Raw genomic sequence first — 21,635 nt, 5'->3', positions numbered from 1 at the left:
AATTTTCCTGGGCGGGGATTGGTGTCGCTTAATGGGTGGGCAAGCCCTAGAAAGTGCCTCAGGATCCGCCGCACCTGCCTGGGTCGAAAAATGGAAAGTCACGTGGGGTCAGTGGACGCACGAGCCAGTATGTTTTTTGGAATTGGTCATGTGATGTTTGGCTTCCCAGGCACGGTGTTTGCACCGTGGCCGACGTTCCTCTGAGTCAGCACCCAACCCTTGTGCATTTTGTGCACTGCAAACCAGAGATCAAGAGCATTGCCGACTTCAAGCTCCGACTATCACCGCCTTTTCAAGAACTCATGTCTCTGAGATTTTGCTGATGGAACCCGCAGGACCCTTTGTCCTCGGAAATTAGCTCCTCATGCAAAATCTCATATCTTGACCAGACGATCATCTCTCTCCGTAAAAGACAAATTGGTCCATCATCCAGAACTGAGGCTCTACACTACACCGAATCAGGCAACATACGATATTTATTAGAGTTTCACATCACCAACCCCCATCATGGCCGGAACCCAACGCATATCAGAGTCCGTGGACCGCTTCTGTTACCAGTATCTTCAACTGGAGCCAACACTTGAGTATCCTACCGCGGAGATCATTCGTGAAGCCTCCGCCCAAGATACCATTTACAAGAAACTCTTCTCGGATGAAGCACCACGTTATAGCCCTCCTGCAAGATATCGTCTCCGGGTTCTAAAGGAACTGGTCGCCAGGATAGAGTCCAGCATCGAAGACTGGGACCAACATGTAAGTCTTGACTCCCTGTAAACGGCGCCGTGGCATGACGTTCTGCTGCCAGCTACCGGCATATTCTAACTAGGACCAGGAAGTTTCCGAGGATCTCATGACGGTCTTGTCCGAATCTCTCGCGACTCCAGTCCCATCTGAGGTGTCCTCTGCCCAGCAGAAATCCTACGTCACGTATCACCTGAGTGGTCTTGAGCAGAGCCCCCGGTCACAGCACTCGCCTTCCCCTGACATCACACTGCTTGAGGCCCGCTCGCTGATCTCTGCCTCTGGCACCACGGGTCTCCGAACTTGGGAAGCCGCGCTGCATCTAGGGCAGTTCCTGTGTGAAGACCCAAATCTCGTCAAGGGAAAGCGAGTTCTCGAACTCGGTGCAGGTACTGGATACCTGGCGATCCTCTGCGTCAAACATCTCGGCGCCACGCACGTTGTCGCTTCCGATGGATCTGATGATGTGATCAATAACCTACCAGAGAGCTTCTTCCTCAACGAACTGCAAGAAAGTACGCTTATCAGACCAATGGAATTGCGATGGGGACATGCTCTCGTGGGGACAGAGGACCAGAAGTGGAACAACGGCGAGAGCGTTGACGTTGTGATCGGAGCAGATATCACCTATGACCAGAGCATCATCCCGGCCCTCATCGCAACCGTCGAGGAACTATTTGCCCTATTTCCTGCCGTGCAGGTTTTGATATCCGCGACGCAGCGGAACGAGGTCACGTTCGAGGCCTTTTGTAGCCTTTGCCGTCAGCGTGAGATGGGCTTGAGCTACATCGAGTTTCCTATACCACCGAGGGAACAGCAAAAAGGACCATTCTATAACGACAGCGTACCTATTCGGATTTGCCGACTCTCAGCACCGCCAACCACCAGGGCGCTGTGGTGAGGCGGCATGTCAGGCGAGGCGTGATACCTTGACCATGAACACAGCGCATTTCTATCACCTTTGGCCATTGATCATGATCAAATAATCACACATCAAACGGAGACCCGTTTATTTTTACACGGACTTTGTCGAACACGAAAAGGCACGCGCGCAGTCTGGTATAACATAAAGTTCAGAGCGCCATGTCGGTTTTCTCTTTTTGGGGCGAGTTTGCCTTCGCACCCCACCATTGAATACGTTGCTTAGTGAGCAGCATCATAACAAGCAGGCCGTAGTGTAAGGTGCAGTAAATACCCGTAAACAATCAGGAGAGTTCACGGGCAAAAGTAGCTCGCTGTGATACTTCGGGGTTGCATTCCACCACGCAGCCTGTAGGGAGGGCCAACAAGGGTCTGCGATGACTTGCGTGGCAACTACGCAGGTCACAAACAAAATCAGGGTCCAAGCCGAGCTCCGGAGCAGGCGATTCGTCGTCTCACTAACAGCAAGCCCCCCGAAAACCTAGGATGTGCAGATACCTACTGCGAAGAGGGAAGTGGTGAGTTGACCTTGGATCAGGCGCCTCGAATACCTAGCGAATAACACTCGTCCTTGGGACAAACGAGGAAGAGTCGGAACTGTACTCAGGCCACGGCTAAGACCGAAGTCACAACTATGAAGATGCACCCCAAGTTTACAATCATCATGTCACCATGAACAAGATTCATTGGGAATTCTGGGGACCAGTCGATTATCATGTTATTGCCTGTCAACCTCATGCACACCCCAGTGCCAGCTTCCCCGCATTCTGGGTCCAAGAACGAATGGTCTGATGCTTCGGCAGTCTCAGGACGCGGAGAGAGTTGGAAGGCACCGGATGCGTTCTGAGATGAGGGGTCGCCTTGTTCGATGGCCACCCTCGGTCTGCACCCCAGAAACTCAATTCGACGCGGAAAGCTTTGTTGAGTACATAGAAATGGACTTTACGTAAGGCTCAGGCGCTTCGCTGGCAACCGGGAACGGACATGACGCTCCGGCTGGTTCGTGAACAACGAAACGACCTTTTGATGGACCAGCTGGACGTCATCTTGTCGATTTCCAGATATGTGGCTGAAAGTACGATCAGAAAAATGAAGGATGGCAAACACCACGCAAGCAAGCTCAGTCACAGTGACGTTAGGGGTTGGTCGTGTGGCTCGCACGAAGGAGCTGACCCCTGCACATCGGCCAAAATGCCAAAAGCCTTGGGGCGCTTCATAATTGGGCGGACTGGCATTTTCCAGAGCACAAGCGTATTGCCAATACACCGAGACTCTGGTCTGGCCCTTGATGATTCCTCACTTGCAAGGTATTCAGAGAACGGGGACTGAGCATGGCCTCCTGGAGGTCAATACAGAGAAGCGGGAACGAAGAAATGCGGAGACGAGCAGGACACCGTGAAGCGGTTGAAACGAGGCTATGAAGTCATCGCATCCGCCGAGGATGAGCATCAAAATGTCTCGGCTCGAAAGGGCCGGCGCTGGCCCTACGAGAAAAGATCGGTCAGTTGATTGTGTGCTAGTACTCAGGAGGGTGTGGTCCGCGACTTGTCAAAACATGCTTGGATCGACCGCCAGCCGCTATTCCTTCTGTTGGGACCCGAAAGCCGCCTTCTCTGCAAGGTACGAACCCCGTGCCTCCAGGCTCTTGGTCTTGTGGTTGCGGTTAGGTTGCGTACGCTGTCCGTCGATCGCAGAGCCTGGACTGTCAGAGCTACCTGGCGCCAACCGATCATTTGACGATGAAGCAAACCCCAAGACTTGGTCGAGCTACGTATACAGGCGCCAGTAAACCGAACTGAGAAGGTGAAGTTCTCTCCGGACGTATGTCCGGTTGCATACCCACTTTCGACCTTGGTGTTGAACCACCACAACCCCATGGTACCCATCCCATGCACCCACACACGAGGTTGATTTACCTCCGACCTGTCAGAAGTTCAGAACCGAAGTATCTTATCGCCCCCGAGCCGCGCGGTGTGTACACCTTTCAGACACTCACCGTTCAGCCGTTTTTCTTGGGGGTTGTCATATTTCCCGCCAGTCTCGACCCTGGGCTGTATTTGAGATCATAGACCAACCATATGGCTGAACGAAGGCGTTCCGCTCAAGGGATCTCCCGCGACACGAAGTGTGAGCTTTCATCTGAAATGAGAGCAAGAAACCGGATCCTACCCTTGCGCTTGCGGGAAGACCTAACACCTTCCAGCATTGGCCACACTCTGTCTGTTCGGAAACGTGTGCCGGCCGGGGAGCTTCCATTCAAAGCGAGTGCTAGCGGGCCCATGAGCCATGGGCAATACCTAACCTGGGGCCACCAAAGAAACAACAGAAAAAGAAATTGCCCGACGAATACCTCATCGGGGTAAAACCAGGCTGGAAAACGTGGGATTGAAATTCGTACCTATGTGAGACCCCAAGCGGTGTTGAGCCACATGGGCTTTTCTAAGGCACGTACGTCACTTGTGCTCAGAATCATTTCGTTAGGGATGAGACCTATCCAGAGTTACCTACATAATGCCACCAGCCTCATCAGCGTCAAGCCCCCTCTCGACACAGAGTTCACATACAAGTCATCTATACCAGACCTCGACGAGACATTGTTGATTATCGCCAGTCTTCCCTGCATTGCTATGTATCACTGTGATATAACTTGGATCACCCCCGAACGACCCTCAGAAAACCAGCAAAAACTTGAACACGGACCACAATTCCTGCATCAACAGCGACAATCACGAGAACAAGAGGCCGTCTCCGCAGACACGAGAACGCATAGCCACCGGCCTGCGCAGCATCAGCAACAGCATAAACAACGTAATCATCAGCTCAGCTTCGTGAACTTCCTAGTCTCCAAAAGTCGCGGGCAAGAGCTGAAAGAGACCCGGTTACCGTTTGTCAGAGACTTTCTGGCATCACATCATCGGGACGGCAACAACATTGCTAGCGAACACACGAGCGGCCAGCTGAGGTTGATTTCGCTTCTCGCACCTAATCAGCAAAGCCTGTTATCGTCTCTCCCGACCGCATCGTCGGTATCACAATCTTCCCAAGTCGGCACTAACAGCGCCACGCCGACACGACCCTGCGTATCATCATCACGTCGCCCCTTTGGGTAGGAAACTCGTACCAGGGCGCCAACAACCAGCAAAAAGGACAACCCAAAGATAGCGCTATCGTCTCCGGCGGGCTGCGCTACGGAAAACAGAACAAGGCCTAGCCACAACGTGGACCAACTAGTCGCGGCGTTTCTCGCCCCTGAGCTGCATGAACCAGACGCACGCCGTGGCCGTTCTTATTCTTGTCGGAATAGCGCAACATTGAACAGGTTTATTGCACCACCGACAGCGAACCGGCCTCCACCCTGTCCCCTCCCAGCCTGGGACTGAGTGACTGACCGACCGGTGGCAGCGTCTACGACTTTTGACGCAGCCAGCACGCAACTTGTCAGTCTCTTTTCGCTCCCAGCGGTGCCTCTTCGTATTACGCTGTTGTTCCCACTCTGTTCAGCATCACATCCGGGCTGGACCGGGTCTATTAATTGGACCAGGGGCTGTGGAGAGTATCTCCCTCCACACCCATTTCCCAGACATCCATACCCCCGTCCCATCCCGTCTTACGCTATCGGCCGCCATTATTAGGTAGTCGGGCTCCCCTCATTATCGGTATCAGTATCATCACGCACAAATCAGAGGCAGAGACAGACGCACACATCACCGAGACACACTCACACACAACCCAAAGTTGTCTGTCCAGGGGTTACCTACACCTCCCCTTCCCCAAAAAGCATAACTACCAACTCCAACAAGAGGAGAGGGGAAAGTGAAAAAAAAAGTTTCCGGATCCCCTCTGTCACGGACGACGAAAAACACCGCCAACCACTTTCAAGCTAGCAAAGTTTTTAGTTGGTTGGGCTTTGACTCTGCGGCGACAAACCTGAACCGGTCTACCCAAGGCATCGTGGGTTCTCAAAAAGGCTTCCAGACCACCTCTCGGTTGTCGGCCGGCGCCATTCCACTCCCCTACGCACTTGGCAACCAAGCTCGCGCGCACATATTTTGTCTTAATTTTTTTTTTCCAATTATTCTTTTACTCCTGAATCTTGGTCTTGACTACCGAGTTCATTACCCACCCCCATTATTACCCTGTTTTTCTCTGCAACGCGGGTACTCCGTACGTTGTATATTAGCAGTGGGACTTGTATACACAACCTGAACCGGGACCTGAACATTGTCAACCACATCCCGGCTGGTGGTTAAACGCCGTGTGGCTTGCAGTTTTATTTGGCGCCATTGGACGTGCCATTTCCACGAGGGAGTCCAAGCTTTGATTGCTGTACCTGAGTCTTGCCATATCCTGGAATGCCTTATTACACGGCCACACACAGAGAGACGAGATCGGAGACCGGCGACAACGCGATTCTTACTGAGAGTCTCCAGAGTTCTCCTCTTTACGCATCGCCCACGACTCCGCTTATCACTTCCGGGTCATCCACAAGTGCCTATTAATAAAATACAACCAAGAAGACCAAAAGGCCATCATCAGCTTCGACTACCGGGGAAGCTACCTAGCTGGCTGCGTTATCCTGCATCTGTCTGCATCGAGTCTGCATCGGACGTGCACACCGCAAACTGCAAAAGGAGGAGAGAGGCACATAATAAACCACACCGTCCACTCACACGCCTATCGCAAGAGAAACAAAACAAGCACACCTTACCACACCTTACATACATATTACTTGATCTTCCTTTCCCCCCTTGCCCTCTACATTTCCCCAGAAGAGGCCCTCAATCTCTGACCAAACATCTGCCCGACAACGGCCACGCCCTCTTGTCCTGCTGCATCTACTCCTCTTTTTCACATTTATTACCGACAGCTGAGAGGGGCTTTTCGAGACCGTTTACCAGCGACCCCCGCAAGCTCCAACGCACGCCCGCCCGCCTTCTCCTCTTCTCGCACGCCAACGGGGGTTCGATTGAAAGGAGACAAAGGACGCCGGATCCACCATTGATCGACACCATCGACAGGGCAGTAGCTCCAGGAGTCGCAGAAGGCTCAAAGTACCTCATTTGGTATTAGTACTCGACACCTGCTCACTCACACTCGAACGATTTGGCCCAAAACCACGAGTCAACTACTCTTCCCGTCTCCCAGCCATAACGCCAACCTGAACCGACGCCTTTTTTCTGTTCCTTATCGAAGGCGAAAAGAAGAATCATAAACAAACCAACAGTGCCAGCACTCTATATAAGTCTTATTGAGAACCGTTGCGCTGTTCACTCGACCACATCACATTGACGACATCGGATCGACTTATCCACCTCCGTCACTACGAGAGCATCACTCATCAAGGCACGCACACACTCACGCTCAAACAAGCACCTTTCGATATCACTTCCGAACATCGTCTTCGCCTGGGTTCTTTAAAAAGCCCATATACTCGTCTTATCCACACCCTCAAACACACATATTTCCGATGGGCTCGTCAATAGCCCAAAGACACATTACTTGCACACTATCATTACCATATCCACCAACATCAAAAATGGCCGCCGCAACCACTCTATCCTCGCAGGAGCAACCCTCCAACTTTGCCCTCCAGCAATATCTAGTTCTTCAATCTCAACATGAGGAGCTCCGCCAGCACCTGGACACGATCCGCCCCATGACGACCTCCAACACCTCGCTCTCCTCATCACCGTCCGTGTCCCCGACGCGCAGCACCTGCTCGCCCTTTGGCCAGTACCCCAACGGCGGCGGCGGTAAGAGGCACCACAGCCGAAGCCGTCGCTCGTCGCTATCGAGCCCCAAGACCCGCCGCAGCAGCTCACTCGCGCCCATCGCGGACGAGACCACCATCTGGGCGGTCGCCGAGGAAGAGCAGCGCCTCTTTGACGTCAACGAGGGCATGAAGCGGGCTCTGATGGAGCTCCTCAACTGCGAGCAGGTGCGGAGCGACAGCTCGTTTCGCATGTGGGTGCAGTGCCGTCTTATGGACACGGAAAAGGAACTTCGTTCTGAGAGACGACGCAAGAGCGCGCCATGAGCTTTCCAATCAGAGGCATCTCACGCTCTCATCTTTTTGCGGATCGACACAAAAAGCGCAGCATATTTTGAGCCTTTTTGGTCCTACCTCTTTTTCAACCTACCTAATTATGCACCGGATTCTTCTTTTTCATGAGGCGTTGGATTTGACAAGGAGATTAACCATCTCGTCGAATGGCGTTGAGAGGGGATTTGTGTGGGAATTTCAACATTTTGCCGAGGACAGGCATGGCATGGATTATGGCACGACATGGGTCGTTTGCCCATGACAGAGAGGGAAAAGCTGGGTTTGCATACAGGTGAAGATGCTCTTCTCATCTCGCCTGTCGGATATTTGGTGTTTTACTGGCGAAGGCTTGTTGGAATACACCACAGCCAATCTGCCTTTTTTCACTTCTGGTTTCCTTTTTCTTTCATCGGTGGTTGCAGGAATATCACACACAAACAGCCATCTGGTCCATAGAGTTTGTAATGACTGAAACGACACCAATTACCAATTTTTACCATACCTTTCACTCCATCCTTGACATTTGATATCATGTCTGAATCGGTCTGGTTAGACTCGTGATGAATGCATAGCTTAGTGGTGCTGAGGTGGTGTTGAAGTGGTCTGAGCATGACGGGACCCGGGAGATCACCATGATGCATGCGGAGTTGGAGGTGCATGTCTAGTATAACTCACCTACCTTTGGGAGCTCCATGATGTGGAAATGATCACCATTGCTCTGCTGCGGTGCCGAAATAAGAGAATGGACGAATCCAAAAACATCAGACTTTCCCACAAAGCCTATTCGTACGCCCAATCGGCCAAGCTCCAAAAGCTCTCAAACTGCTGAAAACCGGGGCACGCAATCCGCACAAGATTCTAAACATTGTGACATTGTCCCTGCCATCCTCTAATTCGCCGATCTTCTTTACCGTGCAAATGAAGTATAGTTTGGACGCACGCACTATGTGACGAGAGAGCTGCTGCCGTTGGCGTTGCCTCGCGGACTGGCCCGCACCGCACCTACATCACTTTGACTGCAAACATCGTTTTTCAAGCTGGAAAAGAGCCAACACGCACCTCACGCACGAAGCTGCAACCCCCACCACCGAACGCCCGCCCGCCTGAGCCTAGCGGAAAGCTTCGCATTTGGGATACCTCTTGTTTTTCTTGGCGAAGAGAGACGATTCGAATCCACTGATCTTTCTGTGTTTGGTCAATCCGCTGCGCCCAGGGCAAAATCCACTTTGGAAAGCTCCGTTCAGACCAAACCTGCCTACGGCTAGACAGACGACGACAACGACGGCGACGCGATCGAGAGGAGGCTCCTACTGCCACCATGTCAGTGCTTCTGGAAACCAGCTCTGGCGATATCGTGATTGACCTGCTGGTCGATTACGCGCCAAAGCTTTGCGAAAAGTAAGTCGCGATTCACCGCCAGCGCTACAACGCTCTTGCTCAGCTAACCAAAGACCTCTAGCTTCCTGAAGCTTTGCAAAGTCAAATATTACAACTTTTCACCAGTCCACTCTGTTCAGAAGAACTTTTCCTTCCAGACCGGCGATCCTCTCGGACCCTTATCGAAACAGTCCGATGGAGGCACCTCTATTTGGGGCCTGCTGTCGGGCGACAGCTCCAAGAAGATGTTCCCGGCCTTCTTCCACCCGAAACTGAAGCATCTCGAGCGAGGCACCGTCAGCATGGCGACGGCGCCCCTGGATTCCGACCCGGATACGCGCGTGGCGGCTTCTCAGTTCATCATCACCTTGGGCGATGAGACGGACTACTTGGACGGCAAGGCCGCTGTCTTTGGCAAGGTCGTGGAGGGCTTCGACGTGTTGGAGAAGATCAACGAGGCCATCGTAGACGACAAGGGGCACCCCCTTATCGACATTCGAATCAAGCACACCATCGTTCTCGATGACCCGTACCCCGATCCCCCCGAGCTGCGAGAGCCCAGCGCCTCGCCTCCTCCGACCAAGTCACAACTCGATACTGTTCGGATCGCGGACGAGGCTGCGCTACACGAAGACGATGATCTAGATGAGGAGGCGATCGAGAAGCGGCGGAGGGACCGCGAGGCACGGGCCCAGGCTCTCACTCTGGAAATGATGGGTGACCTGCCGTTTGCCGAGGTCGCTCCCCCTGAAAACGTCCTATTCGTCTGCAAGCTCAACCCCGTCACGACGGACGCCGATCTGGAGCTCATATTTGGCCGATTCGGCAAGATTCTGAGTTGCGAGGTCATTCGTGATGCCAAGACAGGCGACAGTCTCCAGTATGCCTTTATCGAATATGCTGACAAGGCGTCCTGCGAGGCTGCCTATGCCAAGATGCAGGATGTCCTGATTGACGATCGGCGTATCCACGTGGACTTCTCGCAGAGTGTGAGCAAGCTGCAACAGGTCTGGAGAGACGATACAAACCAGAAGCGCAGAAAACACGCGTCCAGGGGTGGATTCGGAGGTGTTGACGAGCTCGAAAAGAGGCGGCAATACCGTGACGAATACGAGCGAAATGGAGATGATTACGATCTGGTGTACGGAGACGAGGAGATGAAGGGTCGCCACCAGCGCGCCAAAGACCGTCGTCCCGAGTCAGATAAGCAGCAGCAGCCTGAGCAAGACAGAGATCAACGGGAAAGAGATCGACCCAGATCGGAACAGGTGCGGAGACGCAGTCGAAGCCCCGGACGCTCAAGGGCCATGGGTAGGGACAGAAGAGGAGATGGAGATCGATACCGATCCGATGATCGCGGTTCCGGACGACGGCACGATCAATACGAACGGCGACGTGACGATAGGGATTCGGGTCGCAGAGACCGCAGAGACTGGGACAATCGGAATCGAGGTAGGGATCGAGACTCGGACAGACGAAGATAGTAACAGCAGCAGCAGCAGCAGCAGCAGCAGCAACTGCAAGACGCGCATCTCATTTTCTTCTCGTCTCCGACAATGCTCTTTCAAAACTATACCCAGCCGCCGTTAACCAGACCGCACTTTGCAGCAGTCCGGTCAGCCACAGATGTAGACCCCAAGAAATACAAAAACAATTGACACCACTATCGCCACTGCCGCCCGCGTAAGGCTCGTGTTTCATGAACAACAACAATATGTCGTTGACCTGTCGAGATGCACCGCGGCAACCTGCCTGTAAGCCACCCCTTCGCATCTCGTCGTCGACCAGGGAAGTCCGGATGTGGGGAACGAGGGAAGGGAGAGAGATTGCCCTGGCAAAGGCCGTGGGGTTTGACTTTACAACTTGATGTCGCACATGGCGAACGGCTTGCCCCAAGTAGGATTGATCTCATCGTTTCTCGCCGTTGCAAACATGGCTATCGAGCCCTGTTCCTTTTCCACACTCGCAAGGGGCCATGTAAGTAAGCGGCCGGAAGCACCGCGGAAGTGGGGACCGACACACATCCTTGGTGTTGCCGAGGGGAGCTTGCATCAGCCTGCTGCGTTTGGTGAAGCTGTCATCTGTCAGTTGTCATATCTTCAAGGTGGTTCCTGTGCTATGGGAGAAGCTGCAACGGAGCGGCATTGAGAGACGCACCATGGGCCATGGACCGCCATCTCAAATGAAGTCCGCAGCCGCCTCGTGCGAGGCCGGCATTGTGCGACAACGTCTTCGACCTGTCAGGACAATCTCCGATCACATCCTCGCATCCCTCAGAGTTCAGCTCTACAAAGAAGACCATCTAGAATCCTAGAACGAGGTTGCCTTCGGGACGAGAGCTGATGAACTTAAGTTCGCGGTAATTCGTAAAGTTGCTTCCGAACCTGACCGATTTCCTTTATCGTTCGTATTTCGTTCTGGTTCTCGTTGCCGCTGCCGCCTGCAACCTCATCGCGGCGTCTAATAGATGCGGTCTCCTGGTGTAGGGCCTCGCAAGTTCCCCCCTTCAAGGCGTCCTGTATCATCAGTTGCTAATGTCGCACAGGATCACGAGAGTGACAGCACGTCGAGTCTCGCTGCAGAGCTGCTGCATTTATTTCTGTCCGTTCTGGCCCGCTAGGCATCAACTCCCCAATCCTGTGCGACCGCGTCTCTCTTCGCCTCAGTGCGAGCGAGACATGAAGATCAAAGCTCGTCAGTTGTGCTACTCCGTGGGGCTCAATGGGCCGGTCGATGATGCTGAGGTTGAGGCGGAGGAGGCCGATTGTCTTCCCAATGCAGAATCTCGTTGCAGCCAAACCACGGAACGGCAACTTTGTTAGCACAGTACGTCGAGAAAGGGCACTTGGACAAACTGGAAAGGGCCCAAACCAACGGATCTGATATTCTCCATCGCCAATGTGTTAATTGCGGAGGCAGCCCGGCTCGGCTCGTCTCGTCTCGTCTCGTTCTCCTGCGCCTCCTTCGCCTCCTTCAGTGCCTGGCCCTGGTGGCTGCTCTCCATCGCTGACGACCTCAATCAATCTGCTCCGGACGTGGCCGGCCCCCTAGTATGGGCTGTCAGATGACATTGTGTCCCTAGAAGCCGGTCCAATCGCTTACGTCCTGTGTCCCTGTTGCAAACGGCTGCCCGCATATGGATGGGAGAGGGAAAAAGAAAAACTGGTTCTGGCTATGACTGGCAGCTCCCCCAAAAGTACAGATGCAGCGCCCCGAAGATGGCTGCAAAAAATTTCCGTTGTCAGCGAAGCCGTCGAGCCATGTGCGTTCTGCTTGCTGCCTCCCGTCCCAGAAGCAGGCACGCACAAGAAATGCCCGGTAACAGGTGAAAGGTGAAGAGAGGATCTGCATCACGACAGCCTGATCGCCGGCATGACGGCCTCACCTTGTTGGGCGAGGCTTTTGTTGCTGCATATGATATCAGTCTTGACGCTGTGCTACGCTGCCAACAACATCTCAGTCGACTCTCGATACGAACTGCTCTCCTAGAGTTTCAGCGAGGGCAGCTCGTTTCTCTTGTCTCGGAATTGCGGCGTAGGCTTTTCTATGAGAGCCAGACGAGAGTGATCCAGAGGCCTGCGCGCTTCCAGACCACCATCAACGAGGCGAGGACATGTCTCAAACACTGTGAGGGTTTCTCTGGCAATAAGCTCATGCGGAAACACAAGTACTGCCTGGATCTTGAGACTTTGCACCTCGTTGACCTTGCACGCCGTGAGATGATGGCAGGACAAGACTTTGCAGCGGCGACAAATATGTGCTTCACGATTCCAGTCCCACCAGCATGTCAAAAATCAACGGCAAGAAGAAAAAGAAGCTTCTTACACGGATCGAAAATCATCCCTGAGAAACGCATCATTACGGACGTTAGGATCACGATGGAGAATAGGATCCGTCGGCTTCAAGCATGGGCTTAGCATCCATGACAGAATCCTTTTCTCCTAGTTGCTAAAGCGCCATTGGGAACGACGACGCCACGCTGGGCGAGTTTTAGTTACTTAAACTCCTGCAGCTGGACATCTACCCCTGATTCAAATGCACGGGGATATCGGACGACGTAGTATTGCAGCCTTCTTCCTTCCTCAAACCCTCATCACCAATACCGTCAACGGTGAGGGACCGACCATCCTCCGATGCGGGGGCCTTTCGCGGCAAGCAGGCGGAGGAGAGTGCATCACGTCAAGAGAAGGCAAAGGCATGGCACACATGCCTAGCTATTCGTACAGGATTCACGTCAACGGGCATGCATCACCAGCTGGCCGCCCACGGGCGAAGCAACAACGGCAAAGCAGGTGCGGAAGGGAAAGAGAACCACACACACCGACACATTACTACGCATACACGCGCACATCCCACCATCGCTCTGTGCCTCAGCGGCCCGTTTGCTATTTCTGTTCCTTCCTTGTTTTCCTCCAACCCCCCCCCCCCTTCGCGTGCCGTGTATCGAAGCTCTTCCCGCTATCTTTATCCAAAAGCAGAGGCGCGGCCGCGGCCGGAACTGCAACGTTGTGGAGGGGGAGGGCGAGAGGGGGGCAGCCAAATCCCGGTCGCCAAGTCGCGGACGATCAGGTTGCAGCACAAGCGAGGGCGAGGGGCCGAGAAACGTGCAGGAAGGCACCTCATCTGCCACAAGGAAGAGTGCGAGGCTTGGGGAAGGGGAGACTGCTGCTGCCGCACACCGAGGCTGGCTCAAGAAATTTCCAGAGCTACTCCGTACAACGGCGCAACAGCAACAGATGGTCTTGTTTGGCAGCTCCCCCCATCCCAATTCGGAGCCAGGTGTGCGCCCCCTTCGCCCCTCCTGGGCCTATCGAGGCAACCTTGGGCGGCCGTCTTTGGCGGCCATATTCATGCATCTCGTTTGCCCATGTAAGAGTACTTTGCAGTGGAAGCAAGGCAAACACCGTGACCGCCGCCAGCTATTTTGGAGGGGGCATCTCCTGTGAATCCTCCTCCGGCCGTATCTCTTCGCCGGCTGAGCTGTCGGTTTGCCTGATAGAAATTCTTCGCGGAACCTCCCGGTACCGGGCTGGCAAATCATGGCTCAAGTTTGTTGCTTGTAAATGATGTATGCAGATGACGGGCTTTGCAGCATTGGCCCCCATGAGTCCATTTCTCCAAGATGCTCATTTCTTACAGGATTCTCCATCTCGACCGGCCAGGGAGATGTTTGGCGAACGAAACCGCTGCACGCACCATGCAGCATGAAGCATGCAGCAGCAACACCGTTGATTTTCCTGCTTTTCTTGCTTTTTTTTTCTCTTCTTCTTGCTTTCGGTTCGGCCTTTGAGTCTTTCTTGGCCCCCTCCCCTTGAATATTTTTTCTTCTTCTTCTTCAGCGAGTTGGCGGTGTCACACTTTGACCGGGCGCCAAGTGGTAGCAGCCCAGTAGGTCTAGTACTGCTTGATGGTTCGTGCCGGGGGTTGACGTCGCTGTTGGTTTCTGGCTGGAGAGATCTTCGGCCAGTTCTCTGTCCTTTCTGTATTTGGCTTTCTCGGTTCTATCATCCTGAACTGTGTGTGTGTGTGTGTGTGTGTGCGTGTGTGTTGCAGCAAAGGCCGCTTCCGCAGTGTGACACAGGGGACAGCGACACCCACCACAAGCGTATTCACTGTCGATGGCTTGCGTCACGTAACCTTCAGCTTTGTGCATTTTTGTCTCTCGCTCTCTTCCTATCACTTATGTACATGAACCGGGGGAAAAGTGTGACTTGCCCTGATACAACCCAATCTCTCGCTGATGATGGCTCTGCTCTTCTCCATCCATTAGTTATCGTGGTAGGGTCACACGATCAAGCGTCCATGGTTTGAACCCTCCAAGTGGGACCGAGATGGCCGTTTTGCCCGACGAAAGGTCGAGCCAAAAAAAAAGTGTTTGTCGTGTCGGTTTCTTCGGTGTCATTTTGGAAAAGATACCATTCCCATTTCAGAAGCCTTTTTGCCCAAAGCAGATGCTACTTCTGTGCTTCCTCCTTTCCCGTATCCCATTATTGTTTCTGTTGACGACTAGTGAAGTCTGGAATCTTTGGAAGACAGAACGGTTGTTGTGGGGAAACGAACAGCCTGGCTGCTGTTCCCATGATACACGTACCTCGTCATCGTGGGAGGATCATCCGTCCAATACATGTTGTCTTTTCCGTTGGACGCACTTGCACCGAGCGTTTATACAAGTCTCGGTTACCATACGACAACTCGGCAGTTTTCTTCAGCAATGGAAATTGCGCGCGTGGGGGGTACGTTGAGGAATTGAGTGTTCTCACGGGGTTGGGACACCTGCCTCCTCCCATCACCTTTAAAATTGTTGTCTCGATCCCCAGCAATAGGCCCAGGATGGGAACTCTCCTTACGCGATGGTGGCGATAACATAGGAACAGCAGTCTCGCTTCCCCAAAGCAAGACGAATATCAAACGTCAGTCTGATTGGATGTGCAGGGGTTTCCAAGTCATCTTTACGGCTGAGAAGAAGATGATGCAGTCTCAAAAGGTCTAAGACCGTTCTTCTCACACTGTCATTTCCTCTTCTCTCAAGTTGCCAATGAGCTGTGCTGCAAATGGGACGAGGTCCTTCGGGCCTAGCTTGGCCTAGCCCCCTAGAACCCCAGACCCTTTTTTCTCCTCATTAAGAGTTCCAAGATACACCCAAGATGAGATCGACTTTCCCTCCCGGCTGGCCCTACAAGATCTTCCAACGCAGGACTGGCCCCCCCCCCCCTGCTCAATTAACCTGTCCGCCCCTCGTCCTCCTACCTCTCCGCCGTCGCCGCCCCTCTTCCGTTTGCTCTCCACGTTCCGTCCCTCCAGCCCCAAAGTACCTCCCTCCCCCCCCCCCCCCCCCCCCCCCCTTCGGGACAATAACGGGGGGCGGAGGGGGGGGGGGGGTGTGTGATATTGAGATCCCTTTCTTTCTTCCTTCCTCCCCGTGTTTCTACGTTCTCCTCCCCACCCGACCCCCCCCCCCCGAATCTGCGTTATGGAAGAAGAACTGGAGACAGGAGTGGAGGGGTGTTGATTGTATGTAGACGCTCTCTCTTTCTCTCTACCTCGCTGGGTGTATCCATTCCCCCACCCACCCCAGTAGGCCATGCTTGTTTGTCACTGACTACCAGAGCCGAAGTGAGGTCTCCTTCTCCCCCGTTCTAATGTACGTCTTTCTGTGGCTTCCCGCGCCGTCGGTGCTACTGCAGCACCACATGAGTCTCTTTTTTTCACTCTCATCTGTTTATGTAGGTAAATCAACACTACATCTGCTTCTCTGTTGCTTCGGTCTAGTTCAAGGGACCCCCCAAAAAAAAACATGCTGTAGCAGCCTTGTCTTCCTTCGCCCGTCCGATGACAGATGTCGTGTCTGTGTGGTCCGCAAGCTTCCATGGGGGAGAATGAGAAGAGAGGGGAAAGGTATACGCGCCAATGTAAAAGGAGTGAGAGGTGAGAGGGGGGGGCGTGTATGGAACAAATGACCTGATTTTCATATCCATGGGAAATCAACTCTGTGTAAAGAGAATATTCAAGATGTGGAAAATGCCTCTGATGGATGTATTCTGGACAGACAGTCGGAGGGTGTGGATACGTTTGAAGGCATGGTGCAAACACAGGAACAACCAAGCTATCTCTCCTGCGTTGCCGAATCAAAAGATGCGTTCTCCAAGACCAGGATGCGTATAACACTCGCTGGCTGCAGCTGCTTCACGCCTGTTTTCTCTTCGGTGTTGTTTTATTTATCTTTTCTTTTTTAATCCGGGGGTTTTTTATCAATCTTTTCTCCCCATCTTCCCTCATAAGCTGGCCTGGCTCATGTCATTGCCTCTTCTCATTGACTTATTTTGTTTTTTCCGGACTTCCATGTGGAACACTGAATAAGTCTCGAACCTTTTTTCGCCCTGACAGATCTCTACACCTGGGGGAGGCATTCCATCAGCGGACTTGTCTCAACACTTTCCTCTTTCTTCAAGAAAGTAACGTCTCACAAAGAGGCGTGAGGAGAAAACAAGAACAAGATCTACCCTCATCCAGCAACTCACCTCTTATTTCCTCCTTTCTCCTCTTTCTCTTTCTCTGTTTCTGCCTCTACCTCTGCCTCCTACACATATCAACCAGATCCCATCCCAGTTAGCCTCGAATGAAATCAGACTTGCTGAAGAAGGGGAAAAGCAAAGCACGACGTCCCCCATCCTTTTCTGAAACGAGACAAGGACTTTGACGCCTGGTCACGACAGCATCAGCATCAGTATCAGCAGCATCGAGAAAAAAGAGGCTTATTGTCCCCCTCATCAACGAATGCGAAGCACAGCATCCCTCCAATCCCACATCTCTCCAAAGAAAAGACTGACCACACACACCGAAACAAGAAACAAACAAGAAAAGCCCAGTCCAGCCCCTCGCTTCCTGTGACAAGCGCGCCAAATCTTGCCCACGCTACCAGACATTGCTACACGATCGAAGCCCACCACCCCAATCGTCATCGTCATCGTCTATTACACTACCTTACCTTCTCGCTACGTCTTTAAGCCTTGTTTTAGAGCAAGATCATCCGAGAACGAAGTAATATTTGGTGCGAATACAACAACGATGGTCAGCCCAGCATACTACGCAGACGGAAGACGATATAGCCGCGTCGACCCGACATACGTCTATCCGGAACGGCAGCAACGACATCACTCGCATTCTTCTGAAGCGCGGACATCTAATATGACGGAGCGAGAGACTGACACGGATACACCCCCCCGCAAGCGTATTGCCGTTGCTGTAAGTTCCTTTCCTTCTCCTTTGTCATTCCACTCCTTTCTCATTAGCTTGGATATGCTTTACATCTCTTGTTTGTCTCTTCTCTTTCACGTATGTTCCTATATCAAAAACGAGCCAGTCCTCGAAAGGTTCAACTTGAATGCTGCAAGCCGTACAAACTAGGTGAACTTGCATACCCGTTGTTTGATGTAACAAAGATGGGGAAAGGAGAAAAAAGAAAGATCTGACAAGATTGACAGTGTGGCCGTTGCCGGAAGCGCAAGATTCGCTGCAGCGGAGATACGGGCAACGGACTTCCATGCCAGAACTGCAAGGCCGCCGGCGCCGAATCCTGCATGTTCTTACGAGTAAGTCGAACAATGCCTATGAGGGTCTCGATGCTGCCTGCCCCCTTGGAGCCCTGGACTAACACGGAATTTCCAAAGGTCGCCTCAACAGAAGCTCCCTGGGTATCTACAGATCAAACATTCACATACGATCTCAAAGCCGCAAGAGCATACGCCCACACCGCCATGGCCTCACCCCTGAACTCGTCCCCGCCTCACCACTACACCTCCGACATCCACGACGGCCTTCCCCGCTACTCATCAACATCAGCCAGCTACTACGGCGGAAAATACTACGCCTCGCCCGCGACTATGCCGAGTTGGTCTGCCACGCCGGGCTACTCAGAGGACGCCGTGGACTACAGCCCCGCCGCGGTGGCCTCCATGGGATACCCGTACTCTTACCAGCAGCCCTCTGACACGAGCTACTACTACCGCGTAAACCCCACCGCAAAGGTCGCCGCAGCGGCGCCGAGCACGGGTGACTTATACGTCAACACGGCGGACGCCGTAGCAGCGGCGGGATACGCCTATGGCAGCAACGCCGGCACCGTCACCCAGCTTCCTCACCGGCCCGCTACAAACGTGGCAGCGGCAGCAGCAGCAGCAGCAGCAGCAGCGGTGCAGCAGAGCGAGGGCCAGAATTTCTCCTTCACCGGCGTCGCCGCTTCTTTGCCCCCCGCCGGTGGCGACCGTCGACTACCCGACCCGGCTACGCGTCAACCCGTCGCCAACGCAAACGTCCTAGCCTACCGTACAGAAGGCGCCGCTGCTGCTACATCCTCTACGGCATCGGCGTCGACAAAGTCCTCAGGTAGCCCGACGTCTCAGCCATCCCCAATCTCAGACGTGACGACAAGCTACACAACTTCGGGCCCCAGCGGATCAGGAAGCTTCGAGACGTCGCCCGTGTCAGCGTACCCTCCGCCATCGCACACCGTTCCGTCTATGACGCATCAGCAGCAGCGTATCTCCAACGCTGAGATGGCAGGATACCCGCCCTCCACGACCACGAGCGGCGGTAATGAGCCCATCTTCAGTGCTTCGGAATCGAGTCTCCGATCCGCGTCTGATTCCGACTTAAGCTACAAGTACACAGACTCTTCCACTGCACCGTCAGGGGTAGGCAGGGACGGCAGCGGTCGTCGCGGAAGCGGCGAGACCACGAGTTCCACTTCCTCTTCGTCGTCCACCACGCCTGTGGGCGGAGGCGGCTCGCTCTCCAACGGGCAGCAGTATACAGTCACCACGCCGTCGCCGGGCATGTACGCCTCCGTGGGTCACCATGGGCGGCATCACATCGGGCAGTACATGCTCTCCGAGGAGGTCGCGGCCGAGCAGCACCATCACCAGCATCATCACGATCATCACCATGGTCACGGTCATAGCCACCACCACAGCAGTCATCATCACCACTCGGGTCGCAGGTCTGCGGGTGGCTTGTCCGCTTCCTAGGATGAAACCTTGCGCTCCGGCCGGCCGGCTGGGGCGCTTGATGCTCACTTATTGGTGGTGCCAGCAAAGGAATCGGGGGCCCCCTTTTCCGCCATGGCAATTACTGCTTGCTGCCACATTCTTTTCGCAATCACTTTTGTTTTATTCGCCCGCTCCTTTTATTGCACTTTTCGATTCTAAGAACAACTGCGATGCTGTCGACGCTCATTCTCGCCAAATGAGGACACATCTCATGACACTAACCGGTGAGAGAGGGAATCCTAACTCGGTGAAAGCGGAATACGAGTTCAGGGTATGAAAGGTGAAGAAACGTACGTCACCGAGTTCTCCAGATCCGGCATTCATATTCCTAGATGCTATTCTGGGATGTGAGAGAACCTGCAGCGTAAGCCGTGGCGCACTTTCGACTTCCTGGGTTCCTGCACGCCTTTTCATCAACACGAAACATACCGGTATGCATACTCCAATGATGAATGGGAGGTGCAGGTTGTCATTGAGGAAACAAAACCGCCTCCTGGCCGTATGCTGTCGAAGCAGAGTACGCCACAGCCTTGTTCCCCCTCTCGTACGTCGTCGAAACACAAGACGCCATTGCAGGGGAGAAGCTTTCGTTTTCAGGCAGGGGCGGTACATCGCCCACCCTCTATTCTTCTCCAGCAGGAAGCGAGACGTGGCTTGCCCTTTTGTACGAAGTCCAGGCACCGGATTTGGGGGTTCCTTTCTTCCCCGGTGGAGAGGGTGTGATCCGCTGCATGCGTGTGGCCCAGCCTTGCTTGGCTTTATCATCGACGGTACCCAACGACAATGACGACGTCTACGCCGCCAACGTACATACCGTTACCGGAGGCCAAGAGAATCGAGAAAGGTTCCATCTCTGCAGGCAGTGGGAGGCCCAAGAATGAAGCCGTTGGAAAATACTACCAAATGTGGCCTTGCGTCCATCAATGACATCTCAGGACGCACTCTGCTCGTGTCCTTCGGTGTGGCGTGGTGGCTGTCATCGAGAACGAGAGGGGGGAGGCAGGAAGCCGAATAGGATCTCACCTCGAGATCCCGGCGGCATGATGCGGCTGCCCGAACCCGGGACGCCCGCCCCTGACACCCGTCCAGTCCTGTCCCGTTTCCTCCCTCCATTTCCCGGCCTCGCAGGTTCCAAGTCAGATTTCCCCAATATTGGACCAATACCTCTCGACCGGAGTTATGAGCCCCCTCCCTTCTTCAGCCCCCCCTTTCGTGTTCCCAGAGAGCATTAGTTAACTTCTTCTCGCTCGTCTCTCCTTCAATAGTACCCCGCCTCGTGTCCGGCCAGCTGGGGTCACTGGCGAAGGATTCGAGTTCCGAGAGGAGAGCAAAGTCTGTGGTCTCTTTGGGTTGTGTCTATGTTTTTGGTTATTGATCCTGCAATTCACGCCTACACGCATGTCATCATCCTCTCTCTCTACTTTTACACATCCATCATTCATTACATTTCCCCCCTAGTCACTTCCTCAATTTTCATGATCTTTGTACCTCATCGCACTTGCGTGGTCTACGTTAGGTAATCGTGTACCAGTCTGCATATCTTCCTTGGGTGTCCTGTGTTTTCTCGCTCATCTGCTACGGTTTGATTGAAACGGTGTAATAATTGAATGTTGGGGGAAAGCATTCGGGTGACGGAACGGATGGACGTTTACAAGATCCCCGGGGAAGGTGTCTCGTGACAGGAACCTCATGGAAACGGCGATACAAAAAAGAATGGTAGTATGAGTTAGTGGACATTGATACCTGGACAAGGGGGGCTGAGGGGTATGGGGTCAGGGAGCTTTCGGGTATGGTACTTCATAAAAGAATTGAGGTTTATCAGGGGGGCATTGTTTGGTCTCCATCATGTTACCTGCAGGCATCATGGGGCATTGGGCTGGCTGAATTCTTTTTCTGTTGCTCTTGACTTCCCTTTTTTAGTTCCCAGCCACAGCAAGCCGTATTACAGGTGCAGCTTAGGCATGGGGTGAGTATAATTAATCAAATCACCAAAAACGGTGCGGTCCCTC

The 21,635-nt window shown here is 53.5% G+C and overlaps 9 protein-coding genes across 9 annotated transcripts; 8 read left to right on the top strand and 1 right to left on the bottom strand.

The window, feature by feature from the left end:
- Positions 1–507: 507 nt before the first annotated feature.
- On the top strand, positions 508–1,642 carry CCOS01_05329 (uncharacterized protein; the record flags this gene model as incomplete). Its single annotated transcript, XM_060453509.1, has 2 exons — positions 508–753; positions 827–1,642. 2 exons carry the CDS (start codon positions 508–510, stop codon positions 1,640–1,642), a joined length of 1,062 nt encoding a protein of 353 aa, XP_060315281.1.
- Positions 1,643–4,289: 2,647 nt separating this feature from the next.
- Positions 4,290–4,772, top strand: CCOS01_05328 (uncharacterized protein; the record flags this gene model as incomplete). The annotated part of the gene is made up of 1 exon (XM_060453508.1): positions 4,290–4,772. One exon carries the CDS (start codon positions 4,290–4,292, stop codon positions 4,770–4,772), a length of 483 nt encoding a protein of 160 aa, XP_060315280.1.
- A 2,426-nt stretch (positions 4,773–7,198) lies between these two features.
- Positions 7,199–7,699, top strand: CCOS01_05327 (uncharacterized protein; the record flags this gene model as incomplete). Its single annotated transcript, XM_060453507.1, has 1 exon — positions 7,199–7,699. One exon carries the CDS (start codon positions 7,199–7,201, stop codon positions 7,697–7,699), a length of 501 nt encoding a protein of 166 aa, XP_060315279.1.
- Positions 7,700–9,023: 1,324 nt separating this feature from the next.
- On the top strand, positions 9,024–10,672 carry CCOS01_05326 (RNA recognition domain-containing protein; the record flags this gene model as incomplete). Its single annotated transcript, XM_060453506.1, has 3 exons — positions 9,024–9,103; positions 9,165–10,273; positions 10,341–10,672. The coding sequence occupies 3 exons, from the start codon at positions 9,024–9,026 to the stop codon at positions 10,670–10,672; spliced, it is 1,521 nt and encodes a 506-aa protein (XP_060315278.1).
- Positions 10,673–10,938: 266 nt separating this feature from the next.
- CCOS01_05324 (uncharacterized protein) lies at positions 10,939–12,086 on the bottom strand (the record flags this gene model as incomplete). The annotated part of the gene is made up of 5 exons (XM_060453504.1): positions 10,939–11,034; positions 11,105–11,163; positions 11,240–11,384; positions 11,467–11,598; positions 11,958–12,086. The coding sequence occupies 5 exons, from the start codon at positions 12,084–12,086 to the stop codon at positions 10,939–10,941; spliced, it is 561 nt and encodes a 186-aa protein (XP_060315276.1).
- CCOS01_05325 (uncharacterized protein) lies at positions 11,241–11,396 on the top strand (the record flags this gene model as incomplete). The annotated part of the gene is made up of 1 exon (XM_060453505.1): positions 11,241–11,396. One exon carries the CDS (start codon positions 11,241–11,243, stop codon positions 11,394–11,396), a length of 156 nt encoding a protein of 51 aa, XP_060315277.1.
- Positions 12,087–13,288: 1,202 nt separating the features above from the next.
- CCOS01_05323 (uncharacterized protein) lies at positions 13,289–14,149 on the top strand (the record flags this gene model as incomplete). Its single annotated transcript, XM_060453503.1, has 1 exon — positions 13,289–14,149. One exon carries the CDS (start codon positions 13,289–13,291, stop codon positions 14,147–14,149), a length of 861 nt encoding a protein of 286 aa, XP_060315275.1.
- Positions 14,150–17,647: 3,498 nt separating this feature from the next.
- On the top strand, positions 17,648–19,605 carry CCOS01_05322 (uncharacterized protein; the record flags this gene model as incomplete). The annotated part of the gene is made up of 3 exons (XM_060453502.1): positions 17,648–17,824; positions 18,064–18,171; positions 18,250–19,605. The coding sequence occupies 3 exons, from the start codon at positions 17,648–17,650 to the stop codon at positions 19,603–19,605; spliced, it is 1,641 nt and encodes a 546-aa protein (XP_060315274.1).
- Positions 19,606–19,645: 40 nt separating this feature from the next.
- Positions 19,646–19,903, top strand: CCOS01_05321 (uncharacterized protein; the record flags this gene model as incomplete). The annotated part of the gene is made up of 1 exon (XM_060453501.1): positions 19,646–19,903. One exon carries the CDS (start codon positions 19,646–19,648, stop codon positions 19,901–19,903), a length of 258 nt encoding a protein of 85 aa, XP_060315273.1.
- Positions 19,904–21,635: the final 1,732 nt, after the last annotated feature.

The sequence above is a fragment of the Colletotrichum costaricense genome (genome assembly GCF_030867565.1).
Source record: "Colletotrichum costaricense strain IMI 309622 chromosome Unknown Scaffold_5.1, whole genome shotgun sequence".
NCBI lineage: Eukaryota > Fungi > Ascomycota > Sordariomycetes > Glomerellales > Glomerellaceae > Colletotrichum > Colletotrichum costaricense.
Note: the sequence above shows the minus strand (reverse complement) of the source record. Positions and strands in the feature narration are given on the sequence as shown.